This window comes from Musa acuminata, chromosome BXJ1-4, assembly GCF_036884655.1.
Source record: "Musa acuminata AAA Group cultivar baxijiao chromosome BXJ1-4, Cavendish_Baxijiao_AAA, whole genome shotgun sequence".
Taxonomy (NCBI): Eukaryota; Viridiplantae; Streptophyta; class Magnoliopsida; order Zingiberales; family Musaceae; genus Musa; species Musa acuminata.
Genome location: NC_088330.1, coordinates 41,509,053 through 41,525,077, shown reverse-complemented (window position 1 = coordinate 41,525,077; position 16,025 = coordinate 41,509,053). Strand labels below are relative to the sequence as shown.

The 16,025-nt window shown below is 38.2% G+C and overlaps 3 protein-coding genes across 3 annotated transcripts; all 3 read left to right on the top strand.

The window, feature by feature from the left end:
- Positions 1-1,653: 1,653 nt before the first annotated feature.
- On the top strand, positions 1,654-2,514 carry LOC135672229 (uncharacterized). The gene has a single exon (XM_065180686.1). It carries the CDS (start codon positions 1,654-1,656, stop codon positions 2,512-2,514), a length of 861 nt encoding a protein of 286 aa, XP_065036758.1.
- A 1,313-nt stretch (positions 2,515-3,827) lies between these two features.
- Positions 3,828-7,808, top strand: LOC103982557 (uncharacterized). The gene is made up of 7 exons (XM_009399516.3): positions 3,828-4,470; positions 6,030-6,170; positions 6,258-6,371; positions 6,471-6,644; positions 7,158-7,273; positions 7,377-7,458; positions 7,561-7,808. The coding sequence occupies exons 1-7, from the start codon at positions 3,949-3,951 to the stop codon at positions 7,573-7,575; spliced, it is 1,164 nt and encodes a 387-aa protein (XP_009397791.2). The 5' UTR covers positions 3,828-3,948; the 3' UTR covers positions 7,576-7,808.
- Positions 7,809-8,980: 1,172 nt separating this feature from the next.
- LOC135671277 (maltose excess protein 1-like, chloroplastic) lies at positions 8,981-13,281 on the top strand. The gene is made up of 9 exons (XM_065179322.1): positions 8,981-9,334; positions 9,430-9,582; positions 9,650-9,940; positions 10,016-10,105; positions 11,182-11,283; positions 11,371-11,489; positions 11,636-11,698; positions 11,785-11,846; positions 12,993-13,281. The coding sequence occupies exons 1-9, from the start codon at positions 9,089-9,091 to the stop codon at positions 13,073-13,075; spliced, it is 1,209 nt and encodes a 402-aa protein (XP_065035394.1). The 5' UTR covers positions 8,981-9,088; the 3' UTR covers positions 13,076-13,281.
- Positions 13,282-16,025: the final 2,744 nt, after the last annotated feature.

Here is a 16,025-nt window from a genome sequence, read left to right as displayed (position 1 = left end):
GTTTGGATCTAACTTGCCTTATAAGACTTTTGACTTGTCACATGTGCTTCTTGATGTCTAATGTAATGTCAACCTATATTAAGATTGATGTTAGATAAGTTTTGTAATGTGGTCCTTCCAATATTCAAGTCACTCCTAAAATGGATTAGATACTAGTAAGAGAGAAAATACATACATAATTGTACCTCGATTTATAGCCAATTTTCCCTAACTACTTACGATTAGGACAAATATTTTGAGTAACAAAAAAATATTTAAATATTTTTATGTTCAAATTTTACCGTATATATGTGTGATAAATTCAAAAAAAATAATTTTTTTTCGAACTATAGTCTTATTTTTCATTTATTCTTATAGAACGCTAATTATTTATCAAAAAATAAAATTATTCGTAATCTTTGTCCTTTGTCCCATGCTTTCTTCTGCTCTCTCATTATCTTTTGTTTCATTCTCAACCTTGCCACCCCCATTATCGATCGGAGTGCCATCATCTGCGACATCATTGTCGACCTTGACTCTTTCATTGCCTTCGCCCTCTTTATCCGTATGGTCTCCCTCTCCCTCTTATGTTTTAATGTTTCTATCATCTCCTTTGTCATTCGTGTCATCTCTCATTCCTTCACTCTCCCCACCTATCAACAAAGATGTGATGAGGGCAAGGGTGCATGGGCAAGAATGAGGATGGGAGACATATGAGTGAGGATGACATCAAAGGAGTACGAATAAAGATGACAACAAGAAAACGTGAACAAAGATATCAACAAGAGAGTACGAGTGAGGACACTGCCAATAAAACAAAAATACACATAGGCAATAGTGTGGAGGTAATGATCGACGAAACGAAAAATTTAAAATATGGATATTTTTAAAATATGGATATTTCATCTTTTTAAAAGCAATTTCATCTTTTTAAAATATAGATATTTCATGAAAATAAATAAAAAAAATTAATCAAGATGAAAAAGAATCAGGAGGTTTTTTTTTTGAAAATTTTCCCTCTCTCTCTCTCTCTCTCTCTCTCTCTCTATATATATATATATATATATATATATATATATATATATAACTGACACGTGGCTTATTCGCTTCGAGGAACCACTGGACAGTGGGCGACTCTGATGCCATCCACTAAATCGATTGCCACAACTCTCGATCCGTAACAAGCAGGCATTTGCGTCACGAAGCCACGTTGCATCACATGATATCAGCGACTAAAATAAATCTGAATCGAACAACATGTCAATTTGAATTCTGTAATCAATTTTAATTTATTTTATTAATAAAAAGAAAAAAAACAAATAGACCAAAAGCCAAAAAGGCAAAAAGGAAGCAAATCAGAAAGCAGGTGGGAAGTATTTATGTTGCAATAACAATAGTGCATTGAAACCATCTCCCTCCTCTAGTCGCGTCCATCTCCTGTCTCCCTCGCTCCTTCTTGGGAGTTGGGACCATAAGCAGCGCCTTCTTCCCCCCAACGACCATTGTAGTGAATGTACCATTCAACCATTACTCCCCCAACCACTGATCAGGGAAAGCTGATAGAAAAGGAAGGGGGAAGAAAACAGCGAACACCATCGAGAATTTGGGTTGGCTCCCGGTGGTAAACGAGGCTCTTCGCTTTCAGGTGAGGGGGAATGCCACTCTAGCTGGAGGATGGGCGGCTGCTTCAGCAGTAGTACCAAAACGCAGGAGGCGAAGGCGGCGGTACGCACCACCACCCCTCGCTACCCCGAGGGGGCGAGCTTACCACCTCTGCCAGAGGCCGATGTCGAGGAGACGGTGAAAGAGGTCCTCTCCGAGACTCCCAGACCGCCGAGGCAAACCCCATTGCCAATTAGGGCAGATCAGGTGGCCACTCCGAAGGAGGTGGAGATCAACGACGAGGCTGTTCCTCTCGCAGACCGCAGCAGCAACGGCTGCGACACCAGATGCGAGGACGCCTCCGAGGTCTGCAGCATCAGCGCGAAGAGCGAGACTCTATCGGGCCCCACCACTCCGGCTGAGAAGCGACGAGCAGCTGCGACGGAGACCGGAAGGAGGGCGGCGAGGGATGACCGCTCGCCGGTCAAGTACCAGAAAAAGCGCTCCGTTTCCGGCGAGTTCGCCTGCAGACGGGACCGGAGCGTGGCTGTTGGCTGCGGCAGCGGGAGATCCTCCCCGTCGCCGGCAAGGCGGAGGTCCGAACACGCGGCCATCGGTAGGACGAACTCCGCCAGAGAGGCCAGCGCTCGGGCCACGCGAGATCCAGGCGAGAGATCCAACAGGCGCTCGGTGTCCCCGGCGGCGGAACGAGCTGCGGAGTTGCGGCAGAGAGGGGGACAATGCAGGGCGCCGGAGGCAGCGACGGCTAGGGTAAAAGGATCGATGAAGCAGATATCGGCGGACGAGGGAGAAAGGAGATTCTGCGGGCAGCGTGAGGGCACGGTAGATGGCGGCGTGGTGGTATCCGAAGGAGAGCAGCCGGAGTCGCTGGAGAACCCCCTCGTCTCCCTGGAGTGCTTCATCTTCCTCTAATCTAGAGAAGAATTAAAAGACATAGGAAGCTTCTCTTCTTCATCACATCCGCAGATCATCATCATCATCATCATCGTGCTCGAAGGTATCACCAAGTCTAACTGGAACTGTTTGTCTTTTCTTTCTCCATGAGACAAGCTCGGCTTTCTCCTTGTCATTAAAAGCTCTTTAACTGAAACAATGTTTATTTCGTTAAGAATTACATACGCATATTAAGTACAAGTGTTGATGTGGTACAACTGAATAAAGTTGTGTACTGCAAAGGCATTGAAGTTTGAAGCCGCGTGCATATATAAATCGCATTCATGCACCGACTGGCGCCAATACATGGCTGTGTCCTTCAAACAAAGTCCTGTTTGAGCATGCATCACTGTCAGATAGGCGACAGTAACATGGCAGGCATGTGATGCTGTTGTGCTCTGCCATATCATTATCACATCACATGAGACACAGTAGCAAAAGAGTGATCATTTTACCGCACCATTGAAACCTGCGTTGCATGTGAACATCATCATATTACATCTGCAATTCTTTCTAAATTAGCATTTCCTCATAAATCGAGTGCAGAAATTAGTTTTATTACTCATAAAACAGACGGAAAAGACTTGTCCAGATCAATTGATTCGTGTGAGCTCAGACTATTGGATACCTGTGGGCTGACTCCAGACCACATACTCGGCTCATTTCCCACATGTGGCGCACCCAACGATCCACCTCTTCTCGTAATGGGTGACCATAATTTTCTTCTCTGAATCCGCTGCGTGTGGGTCCTCTCGATTTGGTGAGTAATAGGGGAGGGGAACCACAAAAAATATGAAATTTGCTGAATGGTCGAGCGGGACGTTACGTTACATGAGTTTGACTCGGATAAAATGTATGGCCGAGACAAAATTAGGTCTTCCACCACATAAAAAGGGGGAATAATAGATGTGGAACAGGTATTTAGCAGGAACCTGTGATATAGACTCCATCGAGAAGGTGGACAATGAAGACTCCACAGTGAGAGTTATCCAGCCGCACAGACGAATGGCCAGGAAGTGGCCGTTCAAGATTCTCTCGCGGCCACGAATGGCCATGTTTGTTTCCTGTGTAATAAATATGGAGAAATCATCTTAATGGTGGTTGGGGGAGATCGGATGGACGGATAGGCCACATTGAATCTGATATGGAGTTTGTATTTATACGGTCCTCAAAATAATATATATAATAAAAAAAATAAATATGCTACTGTTTTTTTCCTTATTTTTTTTGGGATAATCATATGCACAATAATTATTAATCTTAATAAATAAAGATCGGGTGGTCGTCGCCTTCGAGCTAACGGAGACGATATAAGCTCGCCCCCCTTTTCCTTGGCGATCCCTCTCGGATCGATCCTCCGATCTCTCAGCCCTTTCTTCCGAGAGCGAATCCCTTCATCCATCTTATCCATCGATGGCTGCCGTCAACAGCATCGGCTCCCAGATGCTGTTCCCACCCCGTTCCTCGTCGTCGAGGCCCAACAACCACAGCCAGAACTACAGATCTGGGTGGCAGCTCTTCCACTCTCTGCCCTTGTACACCGTATCTTCCACCGGAAAATTGAAAAGGGATCGAGCCTCCTCCGTGATCGTGTCGGTGGCGACCGAGGACCTGGACGTCATCCCTGTGCAGAGTAGCGACTCCACGGACCAGCAGGACGGACTGATCCCCATGGTGGGCAGAGAGCAGCAAGAGGAGGAGAATTCTCTTCAAGGGCCTAGTAGTCCTGTTGGGGGATTTGCCCTGGAGAGCGGTGGTGGGGTCATGGGTGGCGGCAGCAGTGGTGGCGTAGGGTTCTCGTCCTCTTCGGCTACTGTTATAGGAGAGGAAGACATGAATAAGCTGGTCGATCGGGCGATCAACGCCGCAATCGTGCTTGCAGCGGGGACCTTCGCCATCACCAAGCTGCTCACTATCGATAGCGAGTATTGGCATGTGGGTGAAGTACCTCTTCTCAATTTATCTGGAATTTTGTTTTATTTCTTTGTTCTCGATGGAACTTTGTTTTAATCTGTCAAAAAAATCAGTTCTAAGTAATTTGTTCTTTTTGGCTTTGTGTAATTTCCTTATAGAAATATACCTCGTGCAGGTTCTGAGGACATATCGAGAACCCTTGCAAATTGTTTAGGATTATAACACATAGTCAGTTTCAGTGATGGAGATAACGTTCTGCTTATATGCTTCTCTAAGGAAACCAACATAGCAAAATTGGGAAGGGTTGCAATGAATCTACTACAATGATTCGAATGGGAGTAGTAAAAAGGCTTGGGAAAAAAATTGTATATTTAGCAATTAGGATTGCAATAGCCAACTAAAATTAATGAAATACCTCTTGATTTTTGTTACTATACAATTTTGATTTTTTGGTTATTTGTGACTTCTCATTGATTTAGAATTTTTTATAGTTAGTAATTGAATCAACAATATATGGGTGACCAGTGAATTTTTACTTGCTATTGCTTCTCATTCTGAAGAAGACTATGATTTTTAAATTTGAAGTGCTCTGAAAAATTGTTTGTTCCTCAAAATAGACAACCACAAGAAATTTCGGGGAACACATTGCATCAGTAGCTTTATAGCATGCACCAAACACTACTTTGGTACATTCTAGATTGTTGCCTTCTTTTTGACAGTTGCTTTGTCCCTAGTTTGACACTCAAGAAACAATCACCTGATGCAGCTAGTTTTTTGCTTACTTATTTAGCAAAACAAATGTTCTTCGAGTAAAAGAGAAGCTTGCTCTTGTAACTTTTTGGGAGTCAGACAGGATGCTGTAGGTAGTAGATGCTGTGAAGAATATGTCATTGTTCAAACTTGGATCTTAATATTTTGCTTTCTTGGCAGTTATTCCAAATGCTATTTTTTAAGCAAGAACTCCATGGTATAGGTGCTTGTGGAGTCATCGACATTAATCATCATGTGCTCAATAAGTATTTTTTCCATCAATCAAAGAACTATTCAGTAAATGCAATATGCTGGTAGCTCGGTGGCACTTAACACCAGCGACTACAGTTTTCATTATAATATTCTGCATGCTGGTACCTATATGACAAAAAGTATATATGTTCATTAAACAGTAGACAATATGCTACTTAAGATACAAATTATTAAATAAAACAAAACAGAAAGTTGATTTATTATCAGATAGAAATGCCAAATATCCCGCTTTGTTTGGAGAGAATATGTAGCTATGCTATTATACTTGTTGATTGTTCTTGATGTCGTCTTCGTTTGCTTTGTTGTTGAAGTTATTATTTTGATATTTGGAGTTATTTTGAGACATTTAGTAGATAGTCTTGACATTTTAAGTTATCTTGAGATGTTTATTAGATATTCTTGTTAGTGTTACCAGGAATCTTTCTTTAATGCAATACTTAACAAAACATAATTATATAGTATGATCTACTACCCTCAGTAGTTTGCATTGTATTAATGGTAGCTAATTCCTAGTTGTAAAGCTCATGGTCTCATCTTATTTTGTTGATCCATCTCAGGGTTGGACGCTATATGAGATTCTTAGGTATGCACCTCAGCATAACTGGACTGCTTATGAGGAAGCTTTGAAAACAAATCCTGTTCTGGCCAAGATGATGATAAGTGGTATTGTTTATTCTCTGGGGGATTGGATTGCCCAGGTGAATGTCATCCCGAATTCCCAATTAATGAATAGATATTTTGAGTTGTATGGGCCCTTATTTACATTAGTTTGCTTTTTGATCCAGTGCTATGAAGGAAAGCCATTATTTGATTTTGACCGTGCCCGTATGTTCAGATCTGGACTTGTAGGATTTTCTCTGCATGGGTCACTTTCTCACTATTATTACCACTTCTGTGAGGTTGTTAGCTTCTAATGTTCTCTGGCACTTGTCGCTGCATTTTCATTTCTGCTTGTTTTCGAGAGTCTGTTAACCTGAATTGGTGCTGCTATGTTTCAGGCTCTTTTCCCTTTCCAGGACTGGTGGACTGTACCTGCTAAGGTTGTGTTTGATCAAACTGCATGGTCCGCTATATGGAATAGCATCTATTACGTAGTATTGGGCATCTTGCGTCTCGAATCACCAGCAAATATATTCACTGAATTGAGGGCTACGTTTTGGCCAATGCTAACCGTAAGGACTTCTCTCTTCAGTAGTAAACGAAATAATTACTATTTTTGAAATCTTTAGAAAACAGAGGTTTTTTCTTTGAGATGAGGAACTCAATTGGTTTCTCCATTAGAAAAATTTTCAACTTAGGTCGACACTTGGACTGAATGGTTTATGCAACAGCTGTTGAGTTTTGTGTGACCAATCACTGATGGTAATCTTTAAATCCTTAGTTGCTTGGCACCCTTAAGCTTGGGCCGACAGACTTAGGATCAAGTAACTGCTTTTTTGGAACTAGTGTAAAATATTCTTGTCACCCTCAATTCACCTCACTGATTTGGTACTGGTAAATGTTTTGAGAATGTCTTGAACTTTGTCATCGTCAAACGGTTCGTTCAAAATTGTGGGAGAAACAAGTCGTAACATCATCTTTGTGCAGTATATTTCGTGTTTGTTATGACAATTTAGTTCATGTTGTTTAGATCCAATGGAGATGAAAATCTTTGGTTAACTTCTTCAATTGTCTTGGCTTAACAGGCAGGGTGGAAGCTATGGCCTTTTGCCCACTTGATTACCTATGGTGTTATCCCAGTTGAACAGAGACTTCTATGGGTCGATTGCGTGGAGTTGATATGGGTGACAATACTTTCAACGTAAGCATCACTGTTCTTACTGTTCTGCTTAACATGTTTAATACCATGTTTCTTCTTCTTGTTAATGGTCATGACTTAGCATATATTTTTCTTGATATTCTAGTTATTCAAATGAGAAGTCTGAAGCAAGAAATTCTGATGCCACATTAGATTCAAATGTCAAATCAGTGTCTGCCGCCAGTGAGGTATTGCAATCTATAGTTTCTTCGAAGCTTGTTGAAGTCATCATACAGATGGTCAGGGGATACTTCTGAATGCTTTTAATCTTTCCCATATAATATTTGCAGGAATCAACCAAATAATTCATACAAGCTAGCTGTTGGATTGGCATGAAATATCGCTAATCGGAAATGTAACCGAAGCTGCATCAGCATCATAAAACGCATGTACAAATTGTGTATCTGGTAGGTAAATCGATAGTACAGCCACATGGTGGGAAGATGGTGTTTGCTTTCCATGCTTGTAACCGGTGACACTAGTGCCGATTCTTGCATATGTTGCACAAGTTTTGCAATGGGTTCGATTTTTTTTCCAATTATTCTCTATCATTTATTATTTATTCACTTGCATGAATGCCGACCGAAGATGTTAAAAACCACCTTATTTAATGGCGATATAATCCCATATCTTCATATTTCTGTTTAAAAATCAGAGTGAACTGGTTGATTTATTCACTCCTGGTTTTCGTATAACATCATAAATCAAATAAAATCATTTGGTTTACATGATATTCTTAAACTTGCTCAAATGTCATATAATTCGATCTTTCTATTATTTCTTTCTAAAACATTCGTTTCCTTCGATTTTCTTATTCGGTTCTCTCCCTCCTCTTTTTCGCTTGTTGCTCCTCTCCCTTCAACCCTTCTTCATTCTTATTCTGATGGGATCTTCTCCCATTCGGTTCCTCTTTTTCCTATCAAGCTTCTTTAAGTACAAGTAAGGTTCTCTTTTTTAGCAGAACAAGAATGTTTCTATCAAAGTCATTCTTCTCCTTCTGACAAGATCTTCCTCCTACAATGTTACTCTTTTTCCTCTCATACTTCTTTTATCTGTCAGAAAGACTCTTTTGTTCACAATAAGAAAGAGAGTGTCAATATATTGATACAAATACAAGTATAGGAGAGATCAAGATATAAAAAATCATAATTCAATTAAGCTTATCATTCTAAATATAGTTATCATGATTGAATTGAAGAACGATTCGATCGAGCCTAAGATGATTAGATCTGACTGGATAAGTGGATTAATTGGTTGAACCGTATGCTTAATATAATATATATAATTTAGAATTATATATTAAATATAAAACTAAAAAACAATTATTTTTAAACATAAATGGCCACAAAATATCAATCATACAAAATAAGTTAAAAAGAATATTTTTGAAAAATAAATTATATTCGTCCAATATAATAGTTAGGAGAAGACCATATTTATATCTATAAACTAGATCTTACTTGACTAACCTTATCAAATAGACATACACGGTAGAGATAAGAAGGGCAGAGACTCGAGTAATAAACGCCGTGTTGGGATCCGAGCCCTCGGTAATCCCCTTCTTTGCCTCCCCCCCCCGCTGGTCCGTCGCCGTTAACATCTTACTTCTGTAACCGTCCATTCCCTTTTCCCACGCGGACCCACCCCACGTCACTCTCCATCCCGTTCCGCATCACGTGGCTCTTCTCGTGCCGTCGGTCACCCTGCTCTTCTCGTGCTTGGAGGAAGAAGGCCCCGAAGTCCTCCCTGCGTCCCATCTCGTAACTCCTTCCCTCGCCTACCTTCCTCTCTCTCTCTCTCTCTCTAGACTTCTGATTGATGGCAGCTGCGCCGCCGACTCTCCGGCTGCGGCCATCGCTTTTCTCTTTTCGTTTATCTCCTCCATATGTTTGCCCCCCCTTGATTCCGCCCCCTCCTTCGTCTCAACTTGTAAGAGCCCAAACTTTTGCTCTCGTGCCTCTCCGTAGTTGCCGTATAACACTAAATCAATTCTTCTCCGACCCGCCCCACCGACGATCGCCGCTCTCCGCCTCCTCGTCCGACACCGTACATCCCGTCGACAAGGTAATGGAACCTTTCCTTCTATTCTATGCAAAAGATAGGAAAATATGAGAAATCTTGGTCGTTACTTGAAGAAGAAAAGGAACTTTCCCCTTCAGGGATCCAAATTTCATGAATGGGACTCCATTAGCGCCAAGTTTGCCGGAGCTGCCAACGTCCCGTTCCTCCTCCTTCAGCTCCCCCAGATCGTCCTCAACGCCCGCAACCTACTTTCCGGCAACAATGCGGCCCTCTTCGCCGTTCCTTGGCTGGTGAGTTTTGCGTCTCTTTCGTGAAAGCCTCTGTTTTTTGCCTGAATCCTTGAAATAACTGTTGAAGGGGATGCTTACGGGATTGCTGGGGAACCTGTCACTGCTGTCCTACTTTGCGAAGAAGAAGGAGACTGAAGCCGTCGTCGTCCAGACTTTGGGGGTCGTTTCGACCTACGCGGTGATAGCACAGCTAGCCATGGCTGAAGCTATGCCGCTGCCCCAGTTTCTGGCGACTTCAATTGTCGTGGCTTCAGGGCTGATTTTGAACTGTTTGAATTACTTTGGCTGGCTTCACGAGGCAATCTGGAGCCCATGGGAGGATTTCATTACCATTGGTGGCCTCGCTGTTCTCCCTCAGGTGAGCCTCCAGCCTTTTGTTCCGCATGTTGGCACTCAAAATTCGGTGGTTTGATGACAATGGATGGAGCTGTAGGTCATGTGGTCAACGTTTGTCCCGTTGGTTCCTAACAGCATCTTGCCTGGGGCAGTCTCCTTCACTCTGGCTACTGCGATTGTCGCCATGGTGAGCTATGCACCTTAATTCTTCCTGTGCACTAGTCTTGAAGTTTTCTGAATCACATTTGGGTATTCAGTCTTAAAATCGTGTAGATATACTGCTGGATGATACCATATGAGAATAAATACCATAAAAATAAATTGGTTACCAAAATCATTCTCAATCTACGACAATGACTGTGATGAAAAAGAACTGCTCATGTACTATATGACAAAATAGTATATGAATAATATGGCGACACTTTTGGCGAATACTATGTGACTTTCGCCTGTTGCTGCGGTAAAGTAAAAAAGGCTTGTTCATTGTTATCTGTGTGAATTGTTTTAATCTTAATACTAAAACATTGTTTACCTTGAATAAATATATTAAGCATTGCTTTTATTTGCAATTTTGTTCTTCAGAATTTTGCATAAGATCATTATTTGTTGTTATATACATAATTAACGAGTTCTTGATGGTTGTGAACATGTTATATATACAACATAAAAAAATTGATGAATAATGCATAATAGTTTAATACTTCATGGGGCTTTGAAGGAACTGTATCTGTTTTATGAACTTATATATTTTATAACTCCAAGTTGCGCATTAGTATCAATGTTACTTTTGGAAATGTATAGCTTTCTTGTTTTTGTTGTTAGGATTTGTCTATTCTTCTTCCTTTCTATTAAGTACTCATCACTATAGAAAAGATCTCACCTACAGGTTTAGGGAAAGTCAATTTGTGTCTCTGCCTCAGGCATTCATATATGTACCTTTGCCGATTGTTAGCATTGGCTTAAGGACGATTATGATACTGAACTGTTTGATCATAAAAGTAGCATTTGTAATAGCATCATATACATATATATATATATATATATATATATCTTGTTATTTACTGATTACTCCATTTTCTCGATATTTGGTTATGCTGTATTGGGTAATTGGGTTCTGCAATTAGAATCCAGTACAGACATACTTCTCGATGTTGCATTATACAAGCAACTTTAAAATTTTTCTTTCTTTAGAATCTGTCTTTCCTCACTTTATTAGGGACATTAATTTGTCCATCTTGGTTTTATGGTCAATAATGCATACAGGCACGAAGTGGCAAGCTTTCTGAGAAAGGGACAAAATTTGTAAGTTCAATGTCTGGATGGACTGCCACCCTGCTTTTTATGTGGATGCCCATCGCACAAATGGTATCTAATATAATTACTTTATCTTAGTCATTTATGTGTATCTATGGTTATATGGGATATTGAACTTATGATTGGTCTGATTTGCAGTGGACAAATTATCTCAATCCTGATAACATCAGAGGGTTATCGGCTTTCACAATGTTGCTTGCAATGATGGGAAATGGTCTGATGATTCCACGTGCTTTATTCATTCGTGATTTTATGTGGTAGGTTTATTTCTGATTCTGCTACCTGGCAAGCTTTTATGTTATGTACCATCTGAATAACAGGTTTATGATTTTTTGTAATATGTTTATCCCTGGGTCCTGTCACCTTGTAAGACTTTTATAGTTGGTAATTATTTGAATTACAGGTTTACTGGCTCAGCTTGGGCATCCTTTCTTCAGGGCTGGGGAAATCTATTCTGCATGTATTGGTAAGTTCCGATTGTTCTATATCTGATGAGTGATTTGAGACATTCTTTTGTCTGACAATTGAATCTTAACCTTTGGACTGTACTAGTTTCAATACGATCAGCAGGGAGTTTTTCTTTGGGACAACTATTGGATTGCTTCTTTGGATAGGTACTTTACTCATTTTCAAGATGCTTTAACACCAGCTTGAATCTTCGATCATATGTATTTAAATTGTTTTCCTTTGTTTCTTTGTTTTCAATTTAACAATTTTATGAGCTTCTTGTCATGGAGATACTCTAACTGCTGCACAAAATGCTTCCTGCAGAATCTGCTAGTAGATAAAGTCATAGTAGTTTTTTTTTAAATCTTTTTTTGTTCTTTCTTTGTATGTAAATATTATAAATATGGATGCCGATGGGGTGGGAAGGGAACTGCTTCCTCCATCCCCTCTCGTCCCCATCTCGACCCCATTCTCCATTTAGATGAGATAGGGGCAGGGGCAAGGATAGGGGAATCCTCATTTGGGGTGGAATCCGTAAGTTCTCCATATTTTCTTAATTAATCTATTTTATTTAAAAAAAATAAAAATATTATTAAGATTAATTAATAATACCAAAATTTACTAATAATAAAAACAATATTTGTGAAGTTTATTCGTCATAATAATATTCAAATACAAATATATCCAAATACAAATGATAATTTTTGTTGATACTATGTCATACGGTTCAATCGAACCAAATGGCTTGTAATTGACTTGCAATCGATTCAGTCAAGGCTTAACCCAGTATAATTTGAATCAAGTGGGCAGCTAGCCTGCTCAGCGCTTGGGTATGGACATCTTGACCCACATATTAACGGAGTGGGTACGGGGATAGGGTGGGGAGTGCTCTATCCATTCGCGCTCCATAATAGTGTGGATAATAAAAAATACCTATTATCTCTGTCCCATTAAGGGCAATTCCCATGGGTACCCGTATCTACGGGTATAATTGACACTCGTAATAATTACAAAGTGTAGGATCAAACCCTTGGATAGCAAATAACTATTAGGTTGGTGGTAACTAAAATTGTAATATATAGTCATATTATCCATTTGGATAAAACAACATGTTCAATATAATTTAAAAGTTAAAAATAGCCAAGAGTCATGGTTGATCGGGCGTAAAATAGTCTGCTGATCAGGTTTTCAGTTGTGACAGGGAGCTAGAACACCATTTTTCTGGATGACTGAGGAAGTAATGAAATATTCTAATTTCATAATTCTTTTCTCTTAGCAAATTAGTCATGACTAGTGTGTTTCTCTTTGATCAGGCATGGTCCTCTGGAGAGATGCTGTAGCCTATGGATACAGTTCACCTCTAAAATCCATAAAGGAGCTAATTTTTGCACACTGATGTTGTCATGGTGGTAGCAAGTTATGTTGTTACTATGTGGTTATTTGTAATCACCGTTTTCACCATGGATAAACTTAATGCTGTTTTGGCCGCTTCAAAACGATAGGCAGAACATTCTATAAGATTATGAGTTACATATTGTTATCAATATACAGCTGCATTTGGCAAATATTGTCTAATCTATTATGGTTCAACCAATGATTTTATGAACTGTAGCTCGACCGAGGTTGATGATCAAATCGGTTCAACCGATGATTCTCTTTTATCAAAAACATCATGGAGGGAGCCCATCCCGTAAGGATTTTGCTTTCTTGTACTAAATCTCTATAATGAAAACTATGATCCTTGTTAGCATGTGACGACATTCTTCAAGGATTAAAATTAGTATGCTCATAAATTAAAATTAGTATGCAAGGAAAAGTAGAAGCGACTTCGATAAAATTTTGCTTAATAACAGTAATAAATATTTGACAACTCTTGATTAGGATGCGATTTTCTTAAAAGTTGTTTAAGAAATGGAATGTAATATGCTCGGAAGGGATCGTTTATTTTCATTTGTATAGATTTTTATGCCATATCTATGGATACAAAAGTTATAAAGTATCCGTCCAAAATTTTATTTTATTTAAATTAATATTATGTATATTTTAAAAAAATTAACAAACTATTGAGATGAAATATATGAAAGGATGATTATATTTAAGGAATCCTTTTTAAATTGCCCAAATAGTCTTATTAGAGAAAAATGTTAATGTCTTGGTTAGTTCGACGTAAGAATGTCCAAAGTGTCTTTAAGGTAAAAATATCATGTTTCCGAGATGATATATTGAGGTGAAAATATCATGCTCCTAAGGTGTTTGTTATCTATATAAAAAATCGAGGTTGAGAGAAATTTTTCGACATGATCCCTTTGATGCGTAAATTCAATATCCCTAAATATGAATTCAAATAGTTCGTTAAAAAGAAAGAAATAATCGTTCTTATACCTTCAAGCATATAATAAATTTTACCTTTTGTCATAAATAAAGAGAAGCGAGTTTATGATTATCTCTTTTCCTTACGCTTTGAATATTTATATCATGATAGATTCTTTATTAAATACCTTTGGTAAGATCTGCATTCATTGAAACCAATTCCAAATATAAAAAAATAAAAAAAAATTTATGTCATGTTGATTAAATCCATCATACGATTCCATGTCACATAATAAAACACACTCAATCACAAAGTATTATTTTCAAAGCCAACCATCTCAGTCTCTCTTTCCATTTCCAAATATTTACCCATTCCGTTCACATTAATTAATTCTGTGATGCACATTTTTCTTATCGTTGACCGACATAAATAAATGATAGAGTGAGATGAACAATTTTGGAAGAAACCATGATGATTCTCTCTCCACCAAAAATCTATCAGCTCATTAATTGCTAATTCGAGCATAATTTGCTTTTGAAACCGCCCAAGACTTGACAGCCTCGCTAATGTTGGCATCGTAAATGCACATGAATACTATCTTTGTGGGTCGAATGTGACCGCATGACTTCATGTCTCATTCATCATTTTTTGACATGGTAATTATGATACAATTATGAGCACAAAATAGACACCTTAAAGGTAGTGTCATTATTTCGAGAGCCATAGTAGCTTATACACTTAATTGTTGGAATTTAAGGCACAAAATGAAGAGAGATATCATTCGAGACAGGAGCTGTCGGTATGACAATTGATCGTATGAAGGAAGAAATTGAATGCCCATTTGAATCATACTTTAAAGTTTTGAAGTTCTTTTTATTTTTATTTTCTATGTGAGAGATACTTTTGTTTTACGCTTCAATTCAGAATGCATTATGTGACAATTCATATTTCATGAATATGAAACATAATGAATATAACATAGTATTAGAATGTGAATGATAGACCCCAAATTTCTCTTTTTTTTTATTCAAAAAACACTTCCCATAAGCTCAGTGTGGGAAGTATTTACATTATATTCATTGTATCCATTATACGCGAAACAATTAATATTTATCATAATCTCACGCGTAAATTTTATTCTAAAACATCGTGCGATAAATTTTGAAAATGTTAGGTTTCTGATTGAATATCATCTTTGTTTATTGAAAATAAATCTACATTATTTCAAAAACTTTGAAAGAGAAGCAGAAAGTTGGGGGCTAGTTTTTCATGTATATTATGCTATACTATAATACTATAATACTATATTATATTTGCTAAAATATAACTATATTCTTTCAAGAAATTTAAAGAAGAAGCATAAAGTTAGGGCTTAGTTTTTCTTTATACTATACTATACTATACTATACTATACTATCATGAAAAAACCAAAAAGTTTTAAAAGGCACCTTAGAGGTGACTCCTCCTTATGCAAAATTTTCATAAGTATCTTCGATTCAATTGCAATAAATATGATACCTTTCACGCCAAAATTCTTATTAGTTCATTGTATCTATAATTTTCATTTTTTGCTATCATAAATTTCGTGAGTCATGAAGTTAACTCATCCAAGAATTTTCTCTTCAAAAAGGTCAACTATACTATAATACACTATACTTGGCTATTTCTAGAATATTTCTTTTAGGTGGACAGCTGATATGCACACTTATTATCTTAAAGTGAATGCGATATTTCTGTGCCCAAAAAATTATCTACTAATAAAAAAATATTTTAAAAATTAATGACAAGCCAACTTGGATGCAAAACTTCCATTAGTGTCTATGATTCATTTGTAATAAATATGATACTTTTTTAGACTAACATCATGCCTAAATTCTTATTAGTTCATTGTATCTATAACTTTCATTTACAGTCCCCCTTCTCATTTTGTTCGATCATAAATTTTGTGAATCACTAAGGAGAGAGTTTTTTTTTTCTTTTTCTTTAAAACAAATCAAAATATTTTATTTTCTTGTTTTTAATTTAGAAAATATAA

Coding starts and splice junctions, on each gene's coding strand:
- LOC135672229 (XM_065180686.1), top strand. CDS start 1,654: ATGGGCGGCTGCTTCAGCAGTAGTACCAAAACGCAGGAGGCGAAGGCG.
- LOC103982557 (XM_009399516.3), top strand. CDS start 3,949: ATGGCTGCCGTCAACAGCATCGGCTCCCAGATGCTGTTCCCACCCCGT. Junction 6,372..6,470: donor ATTATTACCACTTCTGTGAG/GTTGTTAGCTTC, acceptor GCTATGTTTCAG/GCTCTTTTCCCTTTCCAGGA. Junction 7,274..7,376: donor TGGGTGACAATACTTTCAAC/GTAAGCATCACT, acceptor TTGATATTCTAG/TTATTCAAATGAGAAGTCTG.
- LOC135671277 (XM_065179322.1), top strand. CDS start 9,089: ATGGCAGCTGCGCCGCCGACTCTCCGGCTGCGGCCATCGCTTTTCTCT. Junction 9,335..9,429: donor CCGTACATCCCGTCGACAAG/GTAATGGAACCT, acceptor TTTCCCCTTCAG/GGATCCAAATTTCATGAATG. Junction 10,106..11,181: donor CTACTGCGATTGTCGCCATG/GTGAGCTATGCA, acceptor TAATGCATACAG/GCACGAAGTGGCAAGCTTTC.